The sequence below is a fragment of the Anastrepha obliqua genome, chromosome 4 (genome assembly GCF_027943255.1).
Source record: "Anastrepha obliqua isolate idAnaObli1 chromosome 4, idAnaObli1_1.0, whole genome shotgun sequence".
NCBI lineage: Eukaryota > Metazoa > Arthropoda > Insecta > Diptera > Tephritidae > Anastrepha > Anastrepha obliqua.
The window spans coordinates 40,638,180-40,655,074 of record NC_072895.1 but is presented as its reverse complement, the minus strand read 5'-3'; the positions used below and the strand labels follow the sequence as shown (position 1 = coordinate 40,655,074).

At 33.4% G+C, this 16,895-nt stretch overlaps 1 protein-coding gene across 2 annotated transcripts; it reads right to left on the bottom strand.

Annotated features, from left to right (window-relative positions):
• Positions 1-563: 563 nt before the first annotated feature.
• Positions 564-15,038, bottom strand: LOC129244468 (flotillin-1). 2 transcript variants are annotated; one of them, XM_054882108.1, is made up of 8 exons: positions 14,813-15,038; positions 8,106-8,181; positions 7,690-8,044; positions 7,115-7,126; positions 4,445-4,915; positions 4,201-4,344; positions 3,851-4,015; positions 564-1,594 (listed from the first exon to the last, which is right to left on the bottom strand). In XM_054882108.1, exons 1-8 carry the CDS (start codon positions 14,862-14,864, stop codon positions 1,577-1,579), a joined length of 1,293 nt encoding a protein of 430 aa, XP_054738083.1. In that variant the 5' UTR covers positions 14,865-15,038; the 3' UTR covers positions 564-1,576. The 2 variants fall into 2 exon arrangements, with proteins under 2 accessions (XP_054738083.1, XP_054738084.1); XM_054882109.1 differs by lacking the exon at positions 7,115-7,126 and having other exon boundaries at positions 14,813-15,037.
• Between the last annotated feature and the right edge of the window lie 1,857 nt (positions 15,039-16,895).

Below are 16,895 nucleotides of genomic sequence, written 5' to 3'. Positions count from 1 at the left end.
AAGTTTGATACACAAATATAAATATATTCTAAATTAAAAAGGTGAAGGATACAAATTCGATTATAAATTTTAAAGCCAATAATATTCGCTACATATTCGGTAGATAGATAAATGCAATAAGTATTAAGGAAGTTGTTCTTCAAATGATAGTTGTTTCATAAATATTTTTGTTTTCGTCGTTTACAACTCCAACTGTGTAGAGTGACGCGAAAAGTTGAATGCAAATTTTTATAATTTTCTCTTGTTCTTCCACAAATGATGTTCATTTCATAAAAATAATTTTTGTCTGCTGTCTTTGTCAACTTCTGCTTATAAGAGTGTTTATATTTTTAAATTTCGACACGCTTTACTAAAATTAAAATATTCGGTTCAATTTTAACACATTTTTTTTATTTTCCAAAAATGTACAAATTTTAGTTATTTAAAAAAATTAGAAAAATATGTTATTCCGCGCTTAGAAAAGTTGCTATTTCAACCAAACGGTATATATAAAGGCAGTAAATGTAGAGCGTAAACGAAGTTTCAAAACTATACTGGATTGGATTGAAAAAAAAACACATACATATAAATATAATATTTTTACATATTAATTTTTTTATTACGTTTAAGGAAATATGAACTTCTTGCAAAATAATGCACTAATCTCAACTACCGTCACAATACAAAATTCCACTTCTCATTGTTGCTCTTACGCAGAAGTCTTTTCATACACACACATGCACGCACATACAAGCTTTATCTCAGCAAATATTCGCAAACTAAATGGGTTTCCTACTAAAACAGCCAGTGCGACTTGTCTCAACCAAACCGACATAATAGTTCTGTAGTTTGAGTTACATAGTATAAAACTGCTTACAATCTTACTGGCTGATTAATTATGGGCTGTTCTTGGAAAAACAATTCACTTGAAATTTATTTACTTGCAACGAAGTACAGGCGTTAAGTGGGTAAGTAGGCGTGCGTGTGTGTGTATAGCTGTTAATCTTGAAAGTGTACTTGATATACGACTATAAGTAGAGCGAGTATGTTTTGAAAATTGTAAATGTTAGAAAGATAGACAAAATTTTGTATGCAATTCGCGCAGCAGTACAGTTGCTACATTTTGGTTATATTTTATAAATTTGTCTTCCATTACAAGTATTTTTCGATATTATTTTTTTTAGATTTTTATAGATTTTTTTGCATTTGTTTTCAAAGTAAATTTTTGCGATTTTGCGCTTAAGACTAACAACACCTTGATGCATGAAGCAAAATGTCAAATTCCTCGATCCCACATCCTTTTAGAGAATTTGGAAATTTTCTTGTGCTTACTTATTGTGTTGTTTATAAATTTTATGTACACTTGTCGAAAATGTTTTTTTTCCAAAAATGTATCGTTGTCATTTTCCAAATTTACATACAAATATGTTTATGTGCAGGACATAATTCGTTATGGCAATTTTTTTGTTTTTTGTGGTTACGTCTTTTAAGAATCTTTGGTTTAAGAATTTTGACACTTTTTTCTTTTGTGCAATACATATTCGTGTGCGTTCTTTACTTCATTATTTTTTTTTGGTAGAAGCATAGTGTTTGTAATTTAGCCAGCATGCACAGACTGAAATGAACAAAAAAGAAGGCGTAAGTAAATTAAATTGAGAAAAAATGTGGGAAAAATGTGCATGAAAACGTTAAGTAAAAATATGATTTTCAGGTTCAGTTTATATAAGAATATGGTAAACTGCTTGATATAAAATCTACAAGGTTGTGAACAAGTATTTCGGTACATCGATGGTTTCGTTACATTCATACATATATCGTCAAAATCTCGATATAATAAATTCGGATGAATTTAGCTGCTTGAATTTTATTTTTTATTTCTTATAACCAATTAAAAATTAAAAACTTCTAAATCCATTCACAAGGTGGCGCAAAATTAATCACCCTATCGGAAGATTTATAATTTTTGCAATCATATTTGACACTTGCAACAACTGCCGTGTTTAAACAGAGCAGCAATAGAGCGCGTAAAAGTCAAAACAATGATTTCCATTACTCAAAATTATTTTTTTTTTATTTATATTAGTAAAAAAGTTATTCAAGCTATTTAGTGAGCATTTCGCTATGTTTTCTCTAATCCTACTAGAATGGCAGTCTTCAAACGCATATAAATACATGTGGTTCTGACAAGGTGGACCCGACTGTTGCATAAACGGAACTAAGGCTTTAAGTTTACTATGAAATCAATATGTACAGTTTAAGATGCTTTTCGGTGCTTCAAATTTCTTTTTTATAGGTAATTTTTGTATAAAAATATTTTTCAAGCAACGCAGCAGTGCGATAGTGTTTCTTCTATGACTAGTTTATTATATCGAGGTGGTACTGTATTGAAAGCAAACATTTTTTTTATCAAAATTATTTGTACATTTTTTTAGAACTTTAACTATTTTTATAGAATTTTTTGTTTGCTTTGTGCGAACGCTTGACTACTAAATAGAAGTACCAAAACGTTGTTTTCATACATTTCAAAAGCATAATAACAGTTCTCTTTTTAGAATTAAAAAAAGCTATTTCCAAATAGTCAATGTTTTTCTTCGTTCTTTATAATCCTTACGCAATACTTTTCTTCAGTAATCCCTACTGAAATTTTTTGTTAAATATTAGTTTGGGGAAAAAGAAATCCATTATTTTACGCAAATGGTTTAAACCTGTTTTATGGTCGATCTTTAGCTCCTTGGCGCTGCTCCGACTACTAACATGTCGGTCAATTTCGATTATTTCTGTGATCTTATCGACATTTTCGATATTATTGACATTTCCTTTAACATCAAAAATGCCTGAACGGAATCGACGAAACCAAAATTGCACGTAATTAGCAGTTACAGTATCGGCACCATAAGCACCATTCACAATTTCGGCGGTCTGGCTTGCATTTTAACACCCTGTAACTCACAACTGAATGGAACAAACAAAAACAGCAAAAGGATTTTTTTAGTGTGAAATGTCAGCTTGACAACGACCATAAACTTTATATTGTCTGATCGATACTTTACGAGATATCGATCACTACAGCCATCTATCGAAAAAATAATGGATTTATTTTCGACCAAACAAATATTTCGCCCGACTAACCCAATTTACGAAATTTTGCAAAAGAACTACACAAAAAGACAAAATTAATGCTAAAAGCGGTTTACTCATAATTTTTCAAATAATTCGAATTCAAATAAAGACGACTAAAAGCTTTAAAGCAAATAAATACGACGCGGTGGCTGAAACCCAGTTAGGTTTAACATACCAAAAAATGTGTGTTATTTGCTGTTTTTTTATAATTTTATGCGCAAATAAAAAATTTAAAGTTATAATTTATATTTTTTCTCTATAAAAAGTTAATTTTTTAGTATAGCAGCATTTTGCTTTTTTTTGCCTCTTTCCGAAACAAGAATTTTGCAATTTCGATAAGCTTTTTCCTATAAAAATCAAAAGCCAGAAAAATGGAAAGAAATTTTGAAAAGTAGCAAGCCCACCTTAATGTGGCTAAAATGTTACAAAAATTGTCTTCATACGACGAGATACATATATGCTTTAATGCAAAGTAATAAATTGGCAAAGTTTGAAAAAGAAATAAATATAATATTAATTTTCGCTGTTCTCAAACGTTCGCTGATGCACATATTAAACATTTTTCATGTACTTTCTTAACGTTAAGCTAATAAATGCATTGTCAATTAATTAAGTCTTTTAGTTCCGCGCATGAATTTTCAAACTGTACAATAAAAAAAATTTTCTACTTTCCCTCATTTGGTTACTAATTTATATTTCGATTTTCTTTTTTTTTCCTTCTCTTTTAAATAAATTCAGAATTAGGACGTACCCGGGCAATGTCGACCCCAGTAATATTCTTCACCAATTCTGGCACTTTGTTAACGATCTGCAACACTTCACCGGTCAATTTGGCAGCACCGATATCACCTTGTCCGCTTGAAACCATGGTAATCTTCTTAGCTTGCGACAATGGCGCAGCAACCTCGGCGGCAACCTATTCATGAGAAAAATAGTTGTTTTATTACAAATAACTAACGAAAATACTTTAAAAATAATTTTTCTAGCAGTCTATAGATAAATTGAACCGTACGCTATGCTATTTTAGTAATAGTAATTCTGTTATTTGTGCCTAAACTGAATAAAAAAATAGTAATAACACCAAAACTAGGTTCCAATTACCTTTGGCAATGTTTCCAGCAGCATTTCGACCATGGCCGCTTCGCGGTATTCACTCCAAGCTAGCGCTTTTTGTTCCTTCTGCCTTGCCTCAGCCTTCGCTTTAGCTTCAATAGCAAATGCCTCAGCCTCACCACGTATTTTAATCTAAAATGAACAAAAGTAATGCCTCAGTAGTGCTATGAAGTAATATTGTAAAATGCTTCTCTTTATAAAAAGAAAAATTGCCACTCCTCATCTAGCATACCGATTCAGCTTCGGCCTCAGCCTCCATAACGACACGAAGTTTATTAGCTTCGGCTATTTTTTCCAAACGGAATTTTTCTGCTTCAGCTGGTCGACGTACAGTGGCCTCGAGCTCTTTTTCGCGACGCTGTATCTCCTGCTCTTGTACGACAATTTCCTGAGTACGTTCAATCACTTTCACTTGCATCTGTTCCTCTTTGATGCGTTGTTTTGTTTTTGCAGCCTGCAACTCATAAGCCATTTCCGCTTCGGCTTTTTTCGTTTGCACTTCTACATCGTAGGCGGCCTTCTTCAATTCGAAATCACGTTGTGCCTTGGCGATTTCGGTGTCGTTGAGGAAACGTGATGCCATACGTTGCTCCTCAGCAATGGCCTCTTTAATCTGGGCATCACAACGCGCTTCGGCCTCACCAATGCGTGCATCACGTTTCACCTCGGCGGTGCGTGCCATACCCAGAGATTTTAGATAACCCTGAAAATGTTAAAATAGAAAATTCAAAATTTGTGAGATGCACCACTAGTGGGATTGTGTACGAATAGATAGCAGGAATAGAGTTTTTATGCGTTACGTCATGGCGACAAATACATAAACGTTCCATATTTATGGTAATACACTTTGTATTTTGTACAAGTATAAGACAACCATTTGTGGAACAACATCAACACGCACGTCACAAATAGAAGGAGCTCGGCCAAACACCCAAAAAGGGTGTAAGCGCCAATTATACATACATACATACATATGACAACATGCGATTAATTGAGTAAAATTTTTAAAGCCAGTATTTACAATAATGCTAAATTCATAAGCAACCACATACATGTATGAATGAGTGTATGTAAGTAAATTGTATGTGCCTTATTTCTTAGTGACCAATGAAAATATTTCCTGTACATTTCCACAACTCACATCAGGTTTAGAAACGATATCTGTGCAAATTTCATTTTTTATTGCATGCATAAGAAATAACATTACATTTTATTAAGTTAAAAAAACATATTTTATATTTAACAAATAACTTTTGAATACATACAAATATTTGAATTGCTAAATTTCAATCCTATCTGCAATGATTTTTATTATATGAGTTTTAGGTTAGGTTAGATTGCCGAGTTGTTCCATTTTCATAGCCCATTGTGATTCCACGTGAGAACTGCTCCGTATCTCTCTTAAAACCAATATGTGCTTTACGAAAATTTTAGAAGATCCCTGATTTTCACATTACTGAGACCTTCCAACTCATGAAAAAGTGTCTTTTATGAGCCTCATTACAAAAATTATAAACCTCATTGTAATTTTTGGTTTTATCTAAAATATAGCCATTATTCCTTGAGCGAAATTATTTACTTTTGAGCATTTAAATATTTTGGGAAAAAAATAATCGCCTTTTGATAGCTTTTAATTTTTTATTATTTTAATTTAAATTTTTATATTTAATTTAAATTCTTTAAATATTTATATTTTTAATTTTTTTTGTGTAGTACGAATATAATTTTTTATTTGATTACTCATCAATAAAAATAAAAATAATTTTTTCCTCAAATAATACCATAGAATAAATGTCATAAAAAAACATTATTCTCGAGCGAAAAAACTAAACATTAAAAATAACCCTTATTATTGAGCAAACAAAAATTTTCTTTAAATTTTAATTAAAAACATAAAACTCAAAAATTACTTTACTGAACAGAGAATTGAAAATGAAACATTTATTACTTCTAATTTACACATATTTTTAAATTTTTATATGATTACTCATTAACAAAAATAAAAGAATAGAATCAATCATAAAGAAAACCATAACTTTTGAGTAAAAAAAAAACTAATTAAAAATAACACTTATTATTGAGCAAAAGAAAATTTTTTGTTAATTTCAAATAAAAATTTAAATCAATAATTACTTTCTTGAACAGAAAAATGAAAATTAAACATGTATTACTTCTATTTTTGCACATATTTTTAATTTTTTATTTGATTACCCGTCACTAAAAATTAAAATTATTCTTTTTTTCAACGAATGAATCAATCTCATAAAAAAAATTATTCTTGCGTAAAAAAACGAATAATAAAAAATAACCCCTATTATTGAGCAAAAGAAGATTTATTGTTAATTTCAAATAAAAAACTAAAAATCAATAATTACTTTCCTGAACAGCGAAGTAAAAATTAAGCATTTATTATTTCTAAATAAAAAATTACAATCATGAAACAATTGATATTCATCAAAATCAATTACAATTTATATTCTTTGAGCAGATAAAAAAATTATTTGTTCATAAAAAAACTGTAAATCATGCATAAATATATTTAAATATATATTATTTTTAACTTATAACCTTTAATCATTATCTTAATATAAATTATTTTTCATAATTAATAATTTAATTTTTATAATTTACTACTAATTATTTTTTACATTTAATAGTAACAATAATAAAACTAAAAATATTTTAAAATACGAACAGCGATACAAAAACTAACTCACAATATTAAAGATTTTAATTACTTTCATACTTTTGTTGTATTTGTATATTCAAAGTGCTTACATATTATAAACAATCTTATAGTTCCGTGTGTTTTTTATATATTTCTATATGAAATTAATCACTAAAAGCAACACAAACCAACAATTATAAATTACTACAAAAAACTATAACATATTAAACATACCTTTGAATCACCCTTCATTACGAAAAACGCAATTTGTAAAAATCACATTAAGTATGCATTCACCATTCCGAAAAAAGAAGAAATTATTTTCAGCAGAAATTCATTCAAACTATGTTATAGGTACTACTTGAAATTTGGTTATTAATTAGCAAAGCAATAGATAGTGGTAAATGGATAGATATACAATAAAGCCAGATCCTACGTGAATTTATAGAGCATATTGATAAATTAAAGTACTTGTGAACTTTAAATAGTAACATATAATCTCCTGAAATAGACTGGTTGATGCCATAAAAAGAGCAAAATTAAATTAAATAAAGTGAGATACGTGTAAAATGAAATAAAATGAAGTAAAATAAAACAATGTAAATCTAAATAAAAAGATATCAAGGATATAAGTGTGCGATTAGTATAAACAAACTGCATACTACAAAGGGTAATTGTAGTTTGAGTTCGCAAAACAAGAGGATGCCGAAATAATTTGTCTTTTCTGAGTATTTTTAAGGTTAGCTGTGCAAGTGGTGCATTTGTTTGTACTGTGTATTTAGCTATGATAAATTATTATTAAAACTCACTTCTTCGTCACGTATGTCTTTGATGGTGTACGAGACAACCGTTATGCCCATGTTGGCCAAATCAGATGACGCCACCTCGAACACTTGTTTACTGAATTTTTTGCGATCCTTATAGATTTCTTCAACCGTCATGGAGCCCATAATTGCACGCTGATGCCCTTCAAGCGTTACCAACGCAATATGCTGTATTTCAGCTTCGCCTTTGCCGAGAAATTGTTCACAAGCAGTCAATAACATATCCTCGTTTTGTCCCTGAATCTTTACTTGTGCAATGCCAGTTACCGAAATGGGTACACCCTGACTGGTGTAAACACAGGGACTCTCCACTTGCAGTGTCATCGTATTGAGTGAGATTCTAAGACAGTAAATCCATTATTTATATTTGTTTTAACGAATATCTCAAATAATTAACATACCTTTGTACTTGCTGTATGGTAGGCCATACGAAGGCCCGTCCGCCAGGAACCAGCAATGGCTTCATGTAGCAGCATCCTTTGTGTAATGCAAGTAAATTGTTATTATTCATATAATTATAAATGCACGTATGTATGTATATGCATTTATGTTCGATGTAAGCCATTATTTATTGAAAATCGTTTATGGCTTATCTTTTTTATACAAAAAAAAAATTACCAGCGTCTCATGACTCAAATAACCACTTGTTAAAAAGCAATTTCACGCAATTATTGTAGGCACCGGGTGTTGCTGTAGAATTTTCGATAGCAATATTTGTGAAAATGTTTTGAAGTTAACAATGTTTTTAATACTTATACAACTCGTGAAAATTTAATTCCAAAAGATCTTCGATAGTCAAATTCGTGTTCCGTGATGAGACTTACTCCTGTTTTTCCATTTATATTACTTTTTTTTTTTTTTGGAATTTGAGATGTGTTTGGCGGGATTTTACATCCACAAAAAGCCAGGGTGTTCAACGTTTGGTATTGAAAAATACCTATTTTCGGTATGCAAAACTAAGTGCTCTGGCGCATCAAAGTTTTGAGAGTGACATTATTTAAAAGGAAAGGTTGGCAGCACCAAGAAATGCAATAAAAGACTTAAAGACTTCATTGTTTTTAAATATGGAAACGAGGTCCGTGTATGAATCAAAAAAGCTGTAATTTGTTCTGATGTGATTAAGGAGTGGACAGTTAAAGATTCTGTGAACGTAAGAGTTAATTTCACCGCACATACAAAGATCAGTGTCATTTGCCCCTATTTTGTGCAAATATACGCTGTCATAAGTACATCCTACTAGTATTCTATTTACCATTTTGATAATTTTGACATCAAAGGAAGTTTTATGAAACCAAGGCTTTGTCGGCAAGCAATCATGCAGTTTGGCAAAAAGGTTTGGTTTTTCTTCTGAGAAAGAACGAAAGCCGTCATACCAATCCTTGAATATTAAATTTCTTATAATTCTGAGTGCCTCTTCAAAAGTGAATTCTACGCTCAATATTGAGCCGTAGCAAACAGCTTTTTTTGCAATAGCATCGGCTCTTTCATTTATTGGAATACCAACATGTCCAGGCGTCCAAATCACCCGAACACTGTCAAAACCGTATTCATTTACTTTTTGTTTAAAAAGAGTAACACAGCAGTTGTTGGAGCTTGCTTTCTTGAGCAGCAGACATGAACTCAGACTATCAGTAAAAATACAGATCTTGCTCATTTTGCATTCTTTCGCAATATCTAAGGCCTTAAGCAAGGCCCACAACTCACCAAAAGTGGAGGAGGTTCGCATTTCTATTTTAAACAAATGCTCCGTGTTGTTCGTAACATTAAAAATGCCACACCCAACGGCATTACGCTCAACAGACGCATCAGTTGCCAGAAGATCGACACCATTACGCTTGAGTTCATCGATTTTTTCAGCAAAAATAGCTTTAATTTCATGATTAGAAAATTTGCTTTTCGCTCTCGACAAGGAGTCGTCTATCACCACCAAGTTTTCACAGTTTACGGTCATTACTTTTACATTGGTATTCACAAAAATCTCTTCAAATTTTTTGAAAACAAAGCTATAACTGGATTTAACCTCTGCAGAGTTTTCAATCATTTTGTAAATGCTAGAGTTTGTTTGTTTTAATTTCACGATTTCTTTGGCCGTAAGCCAAAGAGATCTTTCAGTGGGTGGTAACTCATAGGCGACAGCATACAACAAGGGAACTGGTGTAGCTGGAGGAACCCCTAAACTTCTCCTAAGGAAGCAATTCTGAAAGGTAGTAATCTTTCTGATCACAGTCTTATTTGCATGACCGGTGGTGGTCCTACAATACTCAATTTTTGATCTTATAAAGCTTCTATAGAACTTCATAGCAGTCTGAGGGTGTAACCCAGCCCTGACAGAAGTCAACATCTTGAAAAAATTTAAATTGAAGGCCGAGTCCTTGATTATCTGATCATAGTGCGTTCCTAGGGTTAGTGATGAGCTTATTACTCGACCAAGGAACTTGATACTTTTTGTCTGTTTAATCATCACACTGCCAAAATTATTGTTCAGAGTTTTACGGTTTCCCTTTGCAACATACATCAGGTTGCATTTCTCAAGGTTGAATGACAGATTTAACGTATTTGCCACAAGATTAAACTCTCGAACTTTACTGTGGAGATTGGCCTCAGCCAAATCAAAATCTCTATGATATGAGGCAATAATAAAATCATCCGCAAATTGATAGATAGCGGTACAACTATCCTGAATATCGTGCAACTTAGCCGTATAGACATTAAAAAGTATAGGCGATAAACAGCTACCTTGGGGTAAGCCGTCACTTACAACAACCGAATCCGTACCAATTTTTAGGACTCTATTGGATAGGAAATTCGCAATCCAGGACGTGTAATGACCCTCTATGCCTTTTTTTCTGAGTATATCAACTAACAGATTACCCCTTACACAGTTATAGGCATTTTCTATATCCAAAGTAAGGAGTATAACCTTAAGACCTCTATTTTTCCATATAGCAATTTCATGTTGTAATTGATTGATGCACATAGCAGCCGATCTATCCTTCCTGTACGCAAAAGAGTTCCTGGGGAGGGCGCGACTCCCATCAAAGGCATCGGTTATTCTTAGCTTGAGCATTTGGTTAATTAACTTTAACATGACTGAAATCAAGGAAATAGGTCTAAAATTTTTGAAGTCTGTGAGGTCTTTATCTTTTTTTGGAATGGGAACAATCTTAATACATCTCCACGATTCTCTAATATTATTTGCAAGAAAAGCGTCATTTAGAGCTGTTAGAAGGTTGCATAAGCTTTTGTCAGAGAGAGCGCGAATCATGTCGTAGGTTATTCCATCACAGCCTCCTGCTGAGCGCCGTTTTTTGGCATTAAGCACCGTGACCACTTCATCATACTGAAAGGCTAGCCTGGATACAGGAGTTGTATTAGGTAATTCCTGCCAGACAGCAGAGTTGGGTGGTACCTGTGATTTCAAATGCTTAAGGTACACATCATTATTGTCTGAGTTCCACTTAGAGTCTGCAGAATATCCATTTACTCCTCTAAGGCATTTAACAAAATTCCACGCCTCTCTCGAATTTGAATTACAATTCAGCTCCGCTATTTTTTCCTCAAAATTTTCTTTTTTGGCCTCTTTTACTTCAGCTTGCCACACCTTCTTGCGTTGCAAAGCTACTTCCAAATTTTCCGGAGATGGGTAGTGTTTAGCTTTTTTGTAAGCAGCAACAAGTAGACGATAGGACTTGGCTAGTCCCTCATTCCACCAAGCCTTTGGTTTGCATTTCTCAGACCAACGGAAGGTGGCAGCAGATATTTCTTCTTGAAGTTTATTTTCAATCATTTCGAAACATGGATCAAAGGAAATATCCCCTAAGGCATTTAGAAGCTTCTTTTTGGCCAGAAATTTGGGATTGTTAATACTAACTTTGGAGAACTCTATTAGAATTGGGAAATGGTGGCTACCACCAAGCTGAAAAGGCAGAAGATTCCAAGTACAGTTGGTAGGAGCATTTGTGAAGGTTAGATCCAAAACCGACCCATCGGTCCTGTTTAGATCTCTTTTAAAAGTAAAACAAGAATTGTTCAGACACCAGAAATCGGATGAATTTACAAGTTCAACCAATTTCTTACCTCTGGGTGAATTTAAACTGTCACCCCATACAGTCGATCTGGCATTGAAATCCCCACAAATTAACACATTTCTAAAACCGTTTAGAAACTGAAACAACCTTTTGACTTCGGTCGCAAATTCATTTAAGTGTAGACTTGGAGGGAAGTAGACCGCACAAATTACAAAGTTTGGGTTTAAATTAACCGTCTTTGCAACAATTATATCCAGATTAGAAGCAAAAGTTATGCTCCTGAATTGAATCTGTTTTTTCAGGGCTATGGCAACACCCCCATAGCCATCTGGTCTGTTTTTTCTAATGATATTAAAATTGATAAATTTTCTACATTTATTTTCATTATACTCAAATATTTCACTAAGACAAACCACATCGACACGATTATTATTAATATAATAATCAATATTGTCTATATTTGTCTTCAAAGATTGGCAATTATATTGCAGACATTTCATCTAATGAATCTACTGATGCCGAACCGCACTTAGAAAGTGCTACGTCTCGATTAGCCAAAATCTGATCCCTCATACCGCTCAGTTTGGTGACCTGGGCAAGGGTCTCAGTATCATTTAGTCTTACACAAGTAGCTTTAGCTATCTTCACTAGCTCCCATAACACCTTTTCTAGCTGGGAAGTAATTTGATAGTCTTGTCTTTCAAAGACTGGAACCACACGAGGCTTAGTATTTTTGTTCAAGACTTTATCAGGCTTGACAGAAGATTGTTTGGGAATTGCACCCTTCTTGACAACTGAGCTATATTTCTTTTTTGTCAAGGAACGATTTATGACTTCATTAGAGTCGATCATGTTGTCGTTCTCAACCAGTACCGGAAAATCCGTATCTTCAACATCTAAGACATCGAAGCGGTTGTTGCTTCTCGGAAAGAAAGTATTTAGCACTTCTTTACGCGATAACTTTTTTACTGTTTTCAATTTATTAATTTCATTCTCCTTCTTCCATACTGGACACTTCTCCCTATCTGAATATTTATGGTCGTTACCTTTGCATAGAATGCATTGAGTTATTTTGCAGGGCGGTATACAAACTTCCATACTTCCACAGAGCAAGCAGCGTTTACTACTTTTACAGCCTTTTTGTGTGTGTCCTAATCTTCCACAGTTGTAGCATTGTCTAACAGATGGATAGTAATGTTCTACTTGAAAATTTGTATACTCAAGCTTCACATCCTTAGGTAGGCTGTTGCCCAAAAATCCCAGCTTAACTGAGAAGGTTGGGAGAAATTTGCTTGAATCCTCCGGATCACGTCTAAGGAAACGTTGTACGAAGTTTACCTTGCTAGCGGACTTTATATCTCTCAGAATTTCTTCATTTGAAAGGTAAAGCGCAACTCCTCGAATTACGCCATATGTTTCAAAGGCCGTTCTGGGAATGAACGGCTTAAGTTTCATTTTTAGAATGTCATTGTTGGTTACGAAATTATTTGCCGATTTGGGATTGCAGAAGAATACCTTATACAAGGTGACACCAACTGCTTCAATTATATCAATATCCTGTATTTTTAAGTGACGGATATGCTGATATAGGCTCATGCCATTTCTAATTTTGATATTTTTGAATAGGTCACACTCTGAGGTGTCTACCAAAACAAAAGGTTTGCCTATAAAATTTGATGGATAGTAAACGGAGCTATCAGATTTGTTTGTATTTTGGATTTTATTGGTAGTTGCATTTTTATCAACTGTACCAGTTTCAGCATTAGAAATAGTTTGCATTTTTACGGAGTCTTTCGAAGATTTTACAACCTCACACTCCATCATCTCCTCACTCTCATTTCCATCTGACTGAGATCCACTCTTCTCAACCGAAGCATGTGTCTTGGTCGGATCAAGAACATGTTTCACTCTTTTTTTCTTAAATATATCGCTTTGACCTTTATTTTTAGTCTTTCGCAGATTTGTATCTACTTTATCACTAGCAGGTTTATGGATCAGAGATTCATTGCTAGCGCAAAATTCCTCAAAATCCTCTGCTGAGCACGATGCCGAAGGCGTTGAGGACGCCATCGCATCACCTTTTTTGCGGCTTACCGCAGGCACTTTTGCGGTAGGAAAACTCTATACGTTAGCCTTTCAGGTAGAAATTCCAGGAAGTAATAAAAAAAAAAAAAAAAAACACGTGGTTTTCACAAACAGAACTATTACAGCGCTATACACCGAATTCCGCGAAAAAAAATGTCACTATCTTTTGTATTTTCTATTTCACTACGCCTTTTCTTTTTTTTTTTTCCAAATGAAACCAGAGCACTGAGAAAAAACACACCGATCACAGCTGTGTCACGAATGCGACTGCCATTTATATTACAATTGCCTTTGTTGGCATGACAATTTTAGCAAGGCTCTTGAAAGCCTCAATACACGCCGAAAAATTCAGTTAGATGTAGTAAATGATGAAATAAACAAGAACATCACGGGTGAGCACTACAGGCAAATATCGCACGAATTTTTTATTCTGCAAAAGCGGTTCCAGATAAAACGGCGCAAAATGGTGTGAAACCATTAATTTCCTTTTAGTGACCAAATCTTCTTAAGAAAAGGACCTTTTAGGTAAAAGATAGTCTAAGTAGCACATTTAACTCCTTTGGACTACATTTTGTGCAAGTACGTCAAGTCATTGGCCTCTGTATGTTACTAAACCAGCTTTGTCATAAGAAATAATATTCAGATTTGAAGAATGATTTCATTACCGCTAAAAAAACACCCGTCTCATAATATATACAAATATATACATACCTACATGTACATATATACATACTGACAGTATTGGGTGGAACAATTTTATACAAATGTACATACTAGAACCTCGTTCTATCCCAAGGTCAGTTGCACCTAGTGGCTAAAGCGCCACTTAAAAATGTTACACATCGCAAAATTATAAATTTAAATTGGCACAATTCGTACAGCGCTATTAAGTCGAACATAAAAAAAAAATCAATATCCCTCAAAATGACGTCATATATAATTTCACTTTCTTTGCTGGCATTAGAATCCCAATTAGAATTCACAAAAATACTAACCCGAAACCACAAGCGCTTCATTGGGACCACAAGTAACAAATCCCCAACCCATTATACGTCAGAACTATTAAACAAGTTTTATTATATTCTTTCTATGGTGTAGAAACAATTAAGCCGCAAACGCTATTAATTTATTTAACTTGTTTCGCCGATAGTAAAATTTCACTAAATCAAACGAAAACAAACGTCATCTACGAACAAACACCGCCTTATAGAACAGTTTAAGAGAGTCAAAAACAAATGAATGAAGAGAGAGAATTTTCGCAGGGTTGTAAACAGTGTTGTCACCTCAGTAATGATATATTAATAAAAGCAGTGGTAGATCTCCAACAAAACAGGGATGATAGATTTCCAAACAAAGTGTGGTATAATATTTGTGATCATTAATATTTGTCAATTTTTTATTGTTCGCCTAATTATTATAATTCAGAAACAATAACCAAAAATATAACAAATACTAATTATTAAAACAAAATAAAGCGTTATTGCACACGTACACAAGCAATATTTAAAAAATATATGTGACCTGGTCTACGAAAAGGTACCTTACGTGTGAAAACAAGTTTTCGAGAAAACAGCAGTTAAAGTTTAAACTTTTCAGTTTTTTCGTATTTGTACTTTTCTTTTTTTTTTTACTTTTAACAAACTTTTAAACAAATTATGACTTTCTGGTTTTCACCATTTTAAAGAGCCTTTCACACACTATTCGAATCAACAAAAAAGTGGAAAATGATTTTTTGACACGTAAGGTACCTTTTCATAGACCAGGTCACATATAATAAATAAAAAATGTTTATAAATGTAAAAGCTCCAAATATTTGTACAAACGATATTTCAACACATACATTGTAATAATAAAAAAAAGGATGTGCATTATTGTTCATATGTTTATTAGCACGAACATCCCATCAACAAACTTAGATCTAACATAAATAAAATTTTATAAAACCTTTCAAAAGTTTATCAAAATGTGAATACGCTGAAAATTGCTCAGCACTCGTTCAACTAAGGTTGCTGCGTAAATGTGGTTGATGTTATAAAATCGTCTCTCGTAAACACCCTTTAAGGTACTTCATAGGCGATGTTGAATCGCTTAGAAAATCTTCATATAAATGCAACGAGGGGTAACCAGTACGCAATAGATGTTTTGACAGTACCTAGTTTTATTTCAGTAAAATTCTAGTACTTTTTATTTGTTGGAGTGGCAATCCTTGGCCGGATATATCGTAAATCCGGGTCGTTCCGGTGTGCTTGATCTTTTTGCGTGACTACCATTCGGAGTACATAGGTTCGAATATCCGTGCATGAACATCAAATAATAGAAACAGTTTTTTCAAATAGCGTTTAGTTAAATACCTATAATAATAGTTTTTTTTCGCCTCTCGGCAGGCAATAGTAAACCTCCGAATGCCTTTCGGAGTCGGCTTAAAACTGTAGGTCCCTCCATTAGTGAACAACATCAAGATGCACACGAGGACGAGCTCGACCAAACACACAACAGACAGACAATGAATAGTGTACGCGCCAATTATTTATTTTATTTATTATTGGTAGGGTAGGGATGATAAATTAGAACTTTTATGGTATTATTAAAAATAATACAATATTGAAAAAAAGTGCGTTTAGCGCAGTACACATAACAGAAGTGAAATTTTCAAGGCAGACGAAGAAAGAGGGGGAGACCCGAAAGAGAATGATAGAGAGAAATAGAGAGTAAAAATATATATCTAAATAAATTCACAACATTTGCAGAGAATACAAATAGACAAAATTTACAAAAAACGGAGAAGGGTCGACCGGTGTAGGTAAACGCCGGACACAAACCGTGGCAACAACGCGCACTACTCCGAGCGTTTATCACCCGCACAAACGTAGCGATTCCAGGACCGCAGCAACGGCACAAATTACCGCAAGGCAATACCAATAAATCCGACGCCGAAATGGATAGCACTTTATAGTACGCACAAGCACTAGCCAGGAAACGGAAATACGCGCCAAAACGTAGGCACCAAAAATATATTTCCTGCAAGTTTGCACCAACAAACATGCGCCAAAAGTAGTGTTATTTCTCACTTGAAATTAG

Bases quoted from the DNA above. Each gene is read 5' to 3' on its own strand.
- LOC129244468 (XM_054882108.1), bottom strand. From the start codon at position 14,864: ATGGGTTGGGGATTTGTTACTTGTGGTCCCAATGAAGCGCTTGTGGTT. The intron at 8,045-8,105 runs GTATGTTAATTA...TTACTGTCTTAG, and splicing joins ACCATACAGCAAGTACAAAG to AATCTCACTCAATACGATGA. The intron at 4,345-4,444 runs GTATGCTAGATG...TGTTCATTTTAG, and splicing joins CTGAGGCCGAAGCTGAATCG to ATTAAAATACGTGGTGAGGC.